Genomic DNA, 13,647 nt, shown 5'->3' with positions numbered 1-13,647 from the left:
CAAAATTCACAGAAAACATTGTGTTTCCTTACCCTCACAGTTTTAGGATTTTTTAAAAAATTTGTTTTAAAGACTTCAGCTTGTTGAATGTCATGGGTGTCCTTTTCTTTCATTTTGTTTTGACAGTAATTACTACAAGAGCTCTCAAAAAATTGCTCATGATGTAATACCAAGTTTCTAATCCATCCTATGACCATATATGCTATTGGAAGATGACAATTTTAACAGTGTAGAATTTCTTTAATGTCAGCATCATCCTCTGGAACTACTAATGCAATGAGGCTTGGCTCTTACAAACACTTGACCATTCTTTCCCTTCAGCTGCTTGATTATTAGTAGCTCAGAATAGCCTTGTCAAAACTTGACAATTAATACAAAGTTCTACCAGCATGTGGAGATTTGTTTTATGTTAGAAGGCAACAAGATAAACTTAAGGATGATGCCCTAACTTATCAAATTATATAAAGAAATCACTGGCCACAACAGATGCTGAACATCTGATGAAAAGTGCTGTGTGTACTCACCACCCATCAAAATCAATGAGTGCTGAAGGTGACCAGAACATTCTAGGAGATACTCAGTACTTCAGAAAATCTGTTTCCAGATCTACTATATCCTCAACCACATCTTCTTAAAATGACTCTCTTAACCATTCTCCACATGATGTTGTTTTTATTAATGTTCTTTCTCCTTCCCTCAACTAGTCTATCTGTTTGCAGTAGCCCAAAAACAGATAATTCAGCAAGTCAATATGAATTGAAAATTTAACTTTAAAAGTATGTATGATGATACCAGGGTATTAAAAATAAAATATTTAATTTCTCTTTATAAAAAGGAAAGAAACAAAAGAAAAAATGTCTACAGTAAGAAACGCCATGTTAAGAGACCAGTTTGGAGGAAATGTGAGAAGGCTAAAAGTTCATTCTGCACATTTCTTAAAGTCATACAGGACCTTCAGTTATTCCCTCTAGAGGCAGGCCGGTAGCATTATCTGCTGTAGGTCTCTCTTCTTTCTTCACAGAGTTCTGATCTAGCAGGCTGACGTAAGATTTATGACAAGCTGTATTGCCCAAAGGAGGGTAGTGTTGTCTGTAGCAAATATAAGCAAAAATGAGGCCAATGATCCCTCCAACGAAAGCATCTAGATAAGAAAAGCAACAAAACCAGAAGCACGTTACCATGGCAAGGACAGTCAGTAGTGATAACTGTAAATAAAAGACACTTGGTTGACCTGGAAGTGCTTAACCCAGAAAATGTGAACCTCACATTTTCATAAAGAATTTGGAGCCAAATACCACAACCATGTAGGACACACACAAACACGTAGACACATAAAATCAGGGTCATCTCCAACATTTTGAATACCCAAAATGTAGATGGTTGGCTGTAGACGTTTAAGGAGATGAACAAGAGGAATAGAATGGCCTTTATGGGACATTAAACATTTGTGATGTTCCAGCTCACTGCTGGATAACGTTTGTGGGTAGGCAACCCACGTATCTTCTTCCAGTTTGCCATGACTTACAATGACCACCAACAGGTTTTCTATTTATGAACAATACAGACAAATTATGCTGTTTACAGCATCCAGAGCTCTCCCGCTGACAGGTACACCTCAAACTATTGCACAGACTATAGTCTGCTCTTTGTCTCTCCTCAAGTACCCCTAGGAAAGATGGCAGCTAAAGCGCCAGATCTACTCTTGACTGTTTAATATTCCAGAAGGCATTCTCCAATGCAGACAGAGAGCATGTAGGTGTCCTGTTTTCAGCTGGGATAGAGCTGATTTTCTTTTCAGTAGCTAGAACAGCGCTGTGTTTTGGACTTAGTATGGGATCTGGTATGAGAAGAATGTTGATAATATACTGGTTTTAGTTGTTGCTAAGAAATCAAGGGCTTTCCAACTTCTCATGATTTGCTAGTGTGCAGGTGTGCAAGAACTTGGGTAGGAGCATATCAAAAGCAACAGACCCAAATTGGCCAATAGGATATTCCATATCATATAACTTCATGTTCAGCAAATATCTGAGGGTTGGTTGGGAAGCTGGCTCTCTTGCTTTTCCAGGATTGAAGTTTTGGGATCTCTCTCCTACTTCAGGATTGCTAGCCGGGAACGAGCTGGGACTTGGTCCATGGGTGGTGAGCAACTGCACTGTGCATCACTCATTTGTATATTCTATCGTTACTATTATTATTATTATTATCATTATTATTATAATTTTAGTTATCATTATTATTTCAATTATTAAATTGTTTTTATTTCAACTTTTGAGTTTCCTTACCCTTACCCCTCCAATTCTCTCCACCATCCCTCAGGGCAGAGGGAGAGGGTGAGCAAGCAGCTGCATGGTATTTAGTGGCCTGCTGGGTTAAACCACAACAGTAGGATATAAGATGGAAAATTATCCTCTTTGAGGAAGTGGGCCACTGTAGCTATTGCCTGATCTTGTGTTTAATCAAGTGCAATCAAATCAATCTCTGTGCAGTCAGAGCAAAACTTCACTGAAAATACACACTGACCTTGAAAACTTCAGAACTGAACACAAACAACAATGAAAGTGAGGCAAAAGGCACTGGTTAGAATGTGGCTTGACACAATGCTTTATTTTAATGAGACTTACTAAGCACCAGCATATTATCTGTGTATACCTGTGGTTCTATATTTTACTATCAGTTGCAAAGAAACCACAGTGTAATAAAAATAGCAAATTGTTCAGTTTAATGACAAAGAAGGGTTAACCAATACAAATTATTTTTGTTTAAAATACTTAGGTACAGATTAAATGCCCTAGTTTGTCAGTCTAGTATTTATTAAAACACAGGGCATGTGGTTCAATTTTCAGTGTGTAATAAATGGCTTGAAATCATCAGAGGAGTGAGAGTCTGAAGAGATTTTTAACAGGAATACCTAGGGCAAGAAAACCTGAAAAATTTAAGATTGAGATGGATGAATTTAAGAAATGTGATTATAAGTCACAGTTGTCTGTTGGGGAAGAGGACAAGACTGAATGACCTAGGAGATCCCTTCTAATCCTACCCTACACACAAAAGGACATAACAAATCTATCACAAACAAACGTAACAGAGACTCAAGTAAGATTTTAAAAGCTGATTGTGTGTACACAGTATTTGCAAGCAGACAGAAGCTTATCCTACCCATACTAGAAGCTGGCTGATTTTGTACCATTCAAACTGTCCCTGTCAACCTGTCACGGAAAAAAAAAGTGCCAAGGGCAAAAATTTTCATTATAGTATACCATTACAGTATCAATCAACTTGTAAAAGAATCTAGTTATTGTGACAAGTTTCATTTTCAACAAATCCATGTTGGCTGCAATTCTGAGATTACCCTCCTTTAATTGTGGGTGATTGAATTCTGTTCCAGCTGCTTTTTTATTTTGCTTATCAATGAGCTCAAGCCTATGTTTACTATTTTTAATTATGGAGAAACACCAGATTTCTGCCAGTCCACTATACGTTCCCTGATATTTCAAGACTTGCTGAAAACCTGCGTAGATAATTTCTTTCAAAACACTACATGTAAACTATACAACTCTGGGCCTCAGTTTGGGCACTACAGTAGTACAAATTCACTACATGATTTATGACAAAGATTTCTAGCTTACTGACCTTAACTGGGGGTACTGAGGAAATATACAGGCAGCTATTTTGACTCCTGTTTTTGAAGACAAAATTACTGTGTTTTGTTTGAGCTTGTGGTAGCCACAGCTGACTTTTTTCCCCCCTTTTATTTTATTTTTGCCAATAAAGGAAAAGAATATTCTTTCAATCTCATTATTTATCTTTACTTTTTTTCATACAAAATTTCCATTTACTTCACTAGTAAATTGACATTTTTCAGAGTTAAAAGCCCATGCAGAGATCTAAAAACTTAAAAGGAGTCAATACATTCAGGATTCATAATGAAATATCATAATATTCACCAATACAAACACTACAATCTTGAATAGTACATTCTCCAGCCAAACTGAAGGGAGCTTATACAGAACTCATAATATTAATGTTCTGAGCCCATTCAATGGCTTTTTAATGTAAGGATACTCCACTCCATCTTTCACCTACAGTATACTAAGCCTCCAACTTTATACTGATGGTCCTTGTTCACTCCCCACAGCATAGTTAACTCTATCACAAAGCCACCATAAGTAATTTAACATGATCAGTTGACTCTCCTGAGCATAAAAGACAAGGCCTGAGCTTCTGTGCTGTATATTAGAGAGTGAACTAGTCTCTCCCTTGAGAGGGCATTCTTTCAGGTAAAAGCATAGGTCACCTGCAGAACAATGCCTGCCAGCACTGTTCTTAGCTTGGGAAGAGCTGAGTTTTCAGCTCCATCTCCTTAAAATTCAAAGACAAAAATATGAGTGGCTGTAATGAAAACAGTCACAACCCCTTGGGTGTAGTTTCCTTCTATTACATATAAAATACAACACAAAAATCTCCCTTGTAGCACATGTTTCAGCACATTAATAATTCTTACTCTCGGTAAGAGATAGTACAAGCTGCAAACACACATCCAAAACTAGAGTAAACCTGTACACTCCCATTCACGATCATCCACCCTCTTCTCTCTCTCTTTAACAGAGTTCAAACCAGACAAGTGTCAGATATTGAGCAGAGATTCATAACTGCCATCCATGGGAAGGCACACACCTCGCATTCAACAGCTTTGTGCTGGAGGTTCTCTCCAACTCTGAGTGTCGGTGAGCAAAGAAGAGTAAGGAGCCCTGCAACAAGACAAGGCATCTGCAGGAAACCAGGAGACTCCTTAAAGGACATGTCAAAGCTAACGGTGATTAAACAGCTACGGGAGAACAGGATGGTGTACGAACATACAACAATGTGTAACCAGTATGAACCAGGTAACTGAAAGGACCACTCAGGACCTTGAGGGGAGTATAATTTGCAAGGCCAGTAGTACTATATCAACACTACCACATAAAGCCAAGGTGACCTACATAACAGTATCAGAATACCAGGTCTGGTATTTCTGATAGGAATATGGGGATCAATGGGCAAAATGTAATTACAGGCTTTACTTCGGAGGAGACACGAGTGAAGAAAGGCAGGTACAAAGGTGGTGAAAAAGAGTGTCAAGAAATGATAAAAGGAAGAATGGATGGTAGGATTTTCTGACAGGGAAAGTGTAGATGCTGACAGACAGTAGTAAGCTGACCTGCGGATGTTCAAGAGAAGCCATGAGGACAACCTGCCAGACTCTCCACCAGGTCCATGTCTGAAAGACTCATTGTGGGAGGGTGAGGAGTGATATAATTCTGACTTAACAGAATGAAGTCATAGAATTGTAATTTAGTAATATGTGTGTAATTAGTAAATAGTATAGCTTTCTATATCAGTTACATCTCACACCTGAATTTTAAAGGACTCTGATACAGTTTTCCTGTGACAAATGCAGCTGGTCTGACTGGCGTTGCACTCCAGAAGTGCCTAGCATGAAGGAAGAGAAGATGCTGCAGCATAGCCCTGAAACTATGAAGGTCAGTAGTAGTTAATTCAACCTCACCAAGAAATCTCCTGAAAGGTACCTGCTTTAGTTACACTGTATTATAACAATGCCTCTTTCATATGAGAATGCTTATATAATATGGAGGATCCAAAGTTTCCACTAGGAAGAGTAAGAAGCAAATGAAAAAGAGATGAGGATTAAGCATCCTTTGGTCTGTCAGTGTTTCCCTTAAGAATATCCCGTTGTTCGTTACACATAGACTTTCAAGGATGCATGTTCATCCAAAAGCACATATTTCAAACAACTCAGCTTCATATGAAATGCTGCAGTTAAGAGTCTTATGAGCCACCTCCCATTCTGTCAATAACTGTCACTCCCTCAAAGGTAAGGTGTAAGACTGTATGTCATCATTCTTTTAGCTTTGTAATGTACTTTATAATCAGGAAAGACGTTGCGTGTTGCCTCAATAACCTACTCATCCATATTGAATACATTCAGCATTCATTCATTTGCAGTTACAAATTAATGAATATGCATTGGTACCACCTGTATGGTACCATACTGAATCCATCACCCTAACATCTAGTCAGGATAACAACTATCAGCCTCAAAATATTTGCAGCCCAAAGCTATGAAAAATCATTTTTACTAGGATGTAACAAGAAGATTAAATACTTCTCTTCCTTAAGTAGGACATGGGAAAGCGTGGAATTGACACCGTGGGAGCAATTACAACCTTGGTCAAAAAAAAAAAAAGATAACAGAAAACATCCAACTTTGCACCAAGGTTTAAAATGTGAGCAGAATATATTACAACCTGTGCTATGCAGCTTGGTATGCAATGTTTCTGTACTTCTCAAGCAGGGGCCATGAATCCGTCTGATGCCAAATATACTTTGATTTGAATGAAAATAGTGTATTACATTATGTGCATTAAATGACCAGAACGCAGACAAATGACTGTGTATCTTTGCATTGACTAGCTACACAGAGATGTTTCAGGCTATCGTAATGCACATGCAGCCACGTATTAGCAATCACTCACATCCCCAACAGGTACCTAGCAGGTATCTGGAGAAGCAAAAGGCAAGGACTAGGCCACACGATGGAGTCATTCTGACAAGCCAGATCCAGCCTACAGCTGGATCCATCTATGATGCCTATGGCACTGATGGACATTTGTAAAAAAATGATGTAAAAAACCCCATTGGTGTAGATTTGTATATAAATATTACAATGTACATCGTATATATAAAAATATAGAATGGTAAAGGGCCCCTACAGTATTTTCAGACATTGAAACCCTCAGCATCAATCCAGAAGCAAGGAAAGTCTATAGCATATTGTTGTGTTTTAGCTCATATGATTTAATGAAGAAAAAAAAAAAATCAAAGAAATACAAGGCTAATAATTAAAAAAAAAGAAGTAGAAAAAAAGGTATCTCCATGGCTCACCTTGCCAGTGATGTTTGTAATCACACATACGTGACAGGGCAATCATCATGGCACAGTAAAGTGGGAGAATCGCTGCACAGAGCCTCCAGCTCTTCCCCCGGCCATTTTCCGTGAAGCAGTGTAACTTTCCAGCTAAGTAGAAGGTGGTAAAGCCAAGACCTGAAAATGCAACTGATAAAGAAAAAACACATAATTACAGTATTTTGTTGTTAACACTGTACGATAATATCCCTTAAGATCCTGTAAGAGCTGATAGCGGGATCCTTCTACTGCAGAGAAGTCTTAGAATTTCTAGGGTGATATTAGGAGTTAAGGTAAGTTAAGAAGATCCATCTGCAGAAAATTGAGGGAGTTTCATAATTTGAATGGTGATTCCTATGTAACCATATAAATCACACAGAATCACACAGAATGTCAGGGATTGGAAGGGATCTCAAAAGATCATCCAGTCCAATCCCCCTGACGGAGCAGGAACCTAAATGAGATCACATAGAAAGGTGTCCAGGTGGGTCTTGAATGTCTCCAGAGAAGGAGACTCCACACCCTCCCTGGGCAGCCTGTCCCAGGGCTCTGTCACCCTCACTGTAAAGAAGTTTCTTCTCAAGTTTAAGTGGAACCTCCTGTGTTCCAGCTCACATCCATTGCCCTTTGTCCTGTCATTGGGCATCACTGAGAAGAGCCTGGCTCCATCCTCATGACATTCGCCTTTTACATATTGATAAACATTAATGAGGTCTCCCCTCAGTCTCCTCTTCTCCAAGCTAAAGAGACCCAGATGATGCTGTTAAAATGGTATTTTAAAGGGATGCAGCAAATCGCCTAAGTAGAAAGGTTTTGTCTTTTCTTTTCTTTTTTTTTTCTTAAATAAAGCAATCATGATCTTACAAACTGTAAAAAAAACCACAGTGCACTGGGGACTGAATGTCTCCCACAAGATCCATGGTGTACATATGTTCTCCACAGCAGGGGTGTTATCTATGTAGCAACACAAGCAATCAGGCAAGCAAACATTGCAAAGCAAATCGACTTCCTTCCCATAGACACTCGGCTTTCACATAACCTGACATGTCTGCAAATCCTGTGGTACCTCTAGACACCCATCTATCCAATAGCAATTGATTTTTTTTTCCTTAAGCAATTTACCTTTTTCCTCTGAGGGAGATATCAGCTGTGGAAAGAATCCCTGATTTTATTTGCACATTAAATTAAACATTTAGGCAAAGTTTTAAATTGAGTCATGAAAGCTCTTTCATGCTTAACCTTGAGCAGGTCTTTCTTGATTTTAGACCTATTCTAAAATGTTAAGGTTCAAAGCAGAAAAGGATTCAGTCAGTTTACACTGCAATTGAAATACATGTAAATGAGATTTTTAGGTTCCATTAACCTGTATCTATAGAACATGCTCAACTGGCAGTGATGACAAAACTCAGGCACCAGGTTTCTGTACTGAACTTTTTTCCTCTTGCAATTGTTCAGCTTCCAGAGAGATGCTGGATGGATTTTATTTAAAAAAAATGTACATTTTTTAATTAAAAAAATCCTTTTTTTTTTTTTTCTGTAGGAAAATTAGTGCTGCTGCTGAACAGGTAGTTCTGTCAAATATATCTTCTATTTTCTCTACTAACGTCACACTCAATTTTGTTCCTGACTGCAGAGATCAGAATAGAATAGAAGCATGTAAAGCACAGATAGCAAAACTATAAATACCTATCCAAACACTTTAAATTCTTTTTCTGACTACCTTTATACTTTTTATCTTTGTGATACCTAAGCACCTGTATAAGAGGTAAAAGGTCACATTCATAATGCAAATTTCTGTTCTGATTCTGCTATCAGTGAACTTAATGGTAAAATCACCACCCATGCTGGGTCAGACATGCAGCTTTCTTCTCATCTCCTGCTAGGGCTTTTCAAATGCCCCTCTCCTCATGTTCCCAAACACTAGATGCGACAAAGTAATTCCTTTGGGTTCTGCTGATAAAGCTATGGGATGGTCAATTTTAGCTGACAGTACAATGGAGTGGTTTAAGTTCATACTATGCAGCTGTTTGAATGTAGTTACTGAAGATTTGCATTTCATCTTCAAACACACAAATAAATCACTTCTTCAGACTGGATGTGGCAGAGCAAGACATACTGCTGATAGTATACCAAATCTATTGTTTCCTAGAAGCTTTATCAATCCGTGCTGAGTCTGTACTTGTCTGAAGGCAGTGGGGGGCAAACTTTAAAATATAACAAACAATTCTCAGTAAGTAAAAGATTTCTTGCAGACTGAGTTACCTTCTTGTATACAGACCTTTGAAAGTAATATAAACTTGTTTTGCTTTTCAGACTATCTGTTGGACAAGAAGAAATCATTTCTTCTGACATTTCTGTGTCATGGCATTCTTTTAAACGAATGTAGTTTCCTAAAAGTCGCATGTCTCACACAGAAACAAGCTGTGAGATGCACAGTTAGAGCACTAGGCTACAGCTGCCATGGAAAAAAAAATCAATTACCCTGATAACATATCTCAGATAATTGGAATACCTTCTCCCTTCCTTTTCAAACATCATCTCCAACTCTTAGGACCCTGTGTAGACTGACACATTTAAAAATAAACATTTCTTCTTTCCAGTGTAGGTCACATTTGCTTGATTAGCCACTGGAATATGACAAAAGACAACACTGCTCACTTTCGCGCTCTTCCTGTTGCACTAGATAATTTTTGTGACATTGTCTTTTATATCAAAGATCTGCAACTCTTCATAGGTTTGAGTTTTGCTTGTTTTTTTTGTTTGGGGGTTGGGTTTTTTTTGGCTAACAACACATATTCATATCTGTGTGAGAAGACATAGGGTTGTCCATTCTGCAGACCTTCAGGACTAGAAACATATATAAACTTACCTGAGACTGCAAGGACAGGACTTGTCTGCATCATTCCATCTTCCAGTCGAGTAACTGGAGTGAGGAAAACTAAATCTGTCTTGGATATTTATTATCGAGTGCAATCTTGGAATGAATACTTTAAAATACTTCCTCCCAAAAATTAGTTTTATTTTCATATTTCCATTTTTCCATCCCAAGTTTATTATTTTCTAGACCTTTAGAAGAAATCTGAAGACAGTATTTCCATGCAGAAGTTTCAAGTGCTTTGTGGTTTTATTTTTCAGGCAATCTACAATGCCCAGCAATTTATAGGGCTTAAAGAAATATTGCCCAAACTGTAGCGTAGCTGTTCTATTCACACAGACTTGTATTCAGGATTACTAGCATTTTTCAGGCAATTGAAATGTATGGTGGACAGCAGCAACAGATTTAGCTAAATGGATTTTAGAGCAAACAAACCTAGTGATATTTTAAAAAAAATATATATATATATCCCCGGAATTTGTTTTTATCAGGAGCTGCCACATTTCCAGAAGGAGGTGCTCATGAATGAAATTTTTACTTGCACTAGACACAAAGGCAGTTTTTGCCTTAGATGGTTTATGCATTCTTCCAAACTAAAGGTCCAGAAGAAAAGAGACTCACAAACACTCCTCCAGGGCAACAAAAGCCTAATAAAAGATGGAAAAGTAATACAATGATGCATTAGCTTGTGGCTATGAAACTAATATTCTGCAGAGCAGCTTTACATTGCAATATTGTAAGATTGACTGCCCTCACCCTGGAGCGTGCACATCCAGAAAGAGCTGCTTGACCCAATAGTCCCAGAGTAGCAGAGTCAGCAGCAAAGAACATGGAATTAACAGCAAAATGCTCTGGGATGTGGGAGTATCCACTATAAAGGTAACTATATATTCCAAGACAACTCGATTGTTGTGCACTCCATGTAGGCAACTTTGATGGTTGTATTTTGAAAATGTTGTTAGTCAGTACCATTAAGAAAAATAATTCATTCTTCAAGAATCCTGAGCCTATAGGTGATATTTACACTGAAGAATTGGTCAATCAGTAGAATATACTTGAGCTTTTTTTTCCTGCACCAACTGGAGTCAATACCTCACTGTATCACAAAGAAAATGCAAACACACACATACACACATCACATGCCCTAACCTATTACATACTGCCTAATGTTATAATAAAAATTATCATTCTGCATAAAAAGACAGATTCCAAAGAATCAGCAAAGCAATGCTCCTCATCTACAGAAATACTCCTGTTAAGCTGGTTTCTTCCCAGACCATAAGAAATTAATACTTTTTTTATATAAAAAAGTCAAGAGCAACATAAAATTCCAACCAGCCCTCTTTGGAAACATTGATACAAATGAAAATAAGAAAGTCAGTCTGATTGAATTTGAAACAAAAGTTAACTCAAGACAGATGTTGATCTAAATTTCAGATTTCATTATATAATTATATAATTTAATATTTAAGTGTTGGAAGAGGAGAAAGGAATGAATCAAACACCCACTACAAAAAAAAAAAAGAGCCATTTTAATCAATTGGTGTAGCAGAAACAAAAGTTAACTCAAGACAGATGTTGATGTAAATTTCAGATTTCATCACGTAATTATATAATTTAATAATTTATTTTAAGTGTTGGAAGAGGAGAAAGAAATGAATCAAACACTCACTACAAAAAAAAAATGAGCCATTTTAATCAATTGGTGTAGTGAACAAATCAAAGTTCTGACACTACAAGTTGCTGAACACAGGAAAACCTCTCCTGAGACAAACCACGTGTTCTGCCAGGGTTTGAGAAAATGCCGTAGATACTGTGAAGGTACTGAAAGACAGAAAATGGAATATTTGCATTGTAGCAGCTCTGAAAGGTCCCAGTTGAGACAAGGTTACCATCATTGTAAGTGCTACGCAAACACACAGAGAGGACTCTGTCCCACAAAGCTTAGCAACTAAAGAGTCAAAGGCAAAGGAAGTGAGGTGACATGCAAAGAGAAGGGATTTGCTCTGTCCAGGACGAAACCTGGCTCCTGGACAGCCAGGGTCTGTGCCCTAGCTCCAGGCTTGCTCTCCCTCTGCCTTCTGAAAGTTGTTATTGAACTCTTCAAATAAGGAAGTTATAGTTTCTTAAGAAATTAACAGAGATTAAGGGAATTTTGGAATGAAAAAAGAAAATTTAAGTCTTGCAGGAATAGGTGCTATGAGCTACTTAAAGGGGATAAAAGACTTGAAATGAGAGAACACGTTAAGCATTATTGGATTTGTCCTTTTTTTTTTTACTTGCATTTCCTGATCTATATGATAGCATCAAATAATCAGTTTAGGGTGAACAGGGCTATTTAAACACCAGTAACAATCATGGATTTGCAAATCTTTATACCTTTCTGAACAGATTCTGAAGGGAGTTGAGATTCATTGTGCATGTTACTCACGTTTTGAATTTCTTTAAAGGAATCACTGGGATTCATGTCTTTTATGGGTTTGCTCTATTTATATGGTTCTATTTCAAACTATTACCTACAAAATCTTTAATGATGCATATACACTTTCCAGATAATATTAATGGTACCTAGATAGTGTCTCTGTCATGAATAAATATTAGTTTAGGAAAAATTAAATGAGTTTCCATTCCTTTTTGTATCTGTTCTAGCTGTTTCCGTAATGTAGACCTATTGGTTATGTAGACCTGTCAGTAAAAGATGTCTTAACTGATTTTATTTGCAACATGGCTATAAACCATTGAGAGACTGTACTGCAAGTTCTGTCATACTACCCAAGCCAGCAGGGTGGCAGAGATCAAGCACGTTGTCTCTCTCTTCTCATCAAAATTAATTCCCTATTCCCACTCCCAGAATGAGCCTTTTGAATACCAGTTATATATGGGATCGATCAACTTGAAGTCACCACCTTAAACTGGTTCAGTTCACAAAGGGTACTGGGTTTTTTCTCTAGAGATAACACTGCCTATTTTGCTTGCTGAAAAAGGACTGTTCAAAAGTTCACAGAGTTGGAAGCCAGAAAGGACCAGCTGACCTTTTCATCTGATCTCCTATATATCACACTATGAAGTACGATCCAGTTAGCACCAGAATGTCAGTTTGGATAAAGTACAATTTTCTGACAAATAATTTTGAAGATAGAGGAGGAGAATTATCTCAGATGCAAGAGGACTTGTAACGCCAACCACCTGGTGAAGTTCTTACTGACAAAACCATGATCAAATTATAAACCACCATCACCATGGACCACCTTCATCTGAGGATCTGATTCAGTAAAATACTTACAATAGAAAGAGAAATATAAACGTTGCTAAGTAAAATCAGTAAGGCTCTCCAACAGCCTTTCTACAAGCAGTGCTGCTTCCACTTCACAATAATCAAGTACATGCAGAATTGATGCAAACACTCTGTTACAAGCACCTATTGAGGTAGAAGCGAAAGGAAACGTCTGAGTATGTTTATTTACTGTTACAGAAATGACACAAGCAAAATAACTTCAAACAAAAATCAAACCAAAACCTGGCATGCCTTCTGCCCAAGGAACTCAGGTTCTAAGCCCTCATCCAGCAATTGGATTAAAGCGTGCAGAACCTTGCCACCCTGGAAAACCTCAAAGTGGATAATGGCATTCTGTAAAGGTACCAGGTCCTCCAAGCCTTGCAGATCTGATGAATGAGCAACGAGTAGAGGGTAGAAAATGGAAGAGTCAAAACAAACCCAACTGAAAAGGTTTTTAGAACTAACTGAATAGCTGTAGACTTCTGCGTGAAGACAAGAAAGTGTTGTTTTGACCTTTACATCCTAATGGTTT

The 13,647-nt window shown here is 37.8% G+C and overlaps 1 protein-coding gene across 1 annotated transcript; it reads right to left on the bottom strand.

Moving 5' to 3' along the window:
• Window positions 1–941: 941 nt before the first annotated feature.
• LOC104522892 (phospholipid phosphatase 4) lies at window positions 942–12,305 on the bottom strand. Its single transcript, XM_010165304.2, has 4 exons — window positions 12,218–12,305; window positions 9,833–9,886; window positions 6,943–7,113; window positions 942–1,141 (listed from the first exon to the last, which is right to left on the bottom strand). Exons 1-4 carry the CDS (start codon window positions 12,303–12,305, stop codon window positions 942–944), a joined length of 513 nt encoding a protein of 170 aa, XP_010163606.2.
• Between the last annotated feature and the right edge of the window lie 1,342 nt (window positions 12,306–13,647).

Source organism: Antrostomus carolinensis, unplaced genomic scaffold (assembly GCF_000700745.2).
Source record: "Antrostomus carolinensis isolate BGI_N321 unplaced genomic scaffold, ASM70074v2 scaffold2053, whole genome shotgun sequence".
NCBI classification, from domain to species: domain Eukaryota; kingdom Metazoa; phylum Chordata; class Aves; order Caprimulgiformes; family Caprimulgidae; genus Antrostomus; species Antrostomus carolinensis.
This window is presented reverse-complemented; position numbering and strand designations above follow the sequence as displayed.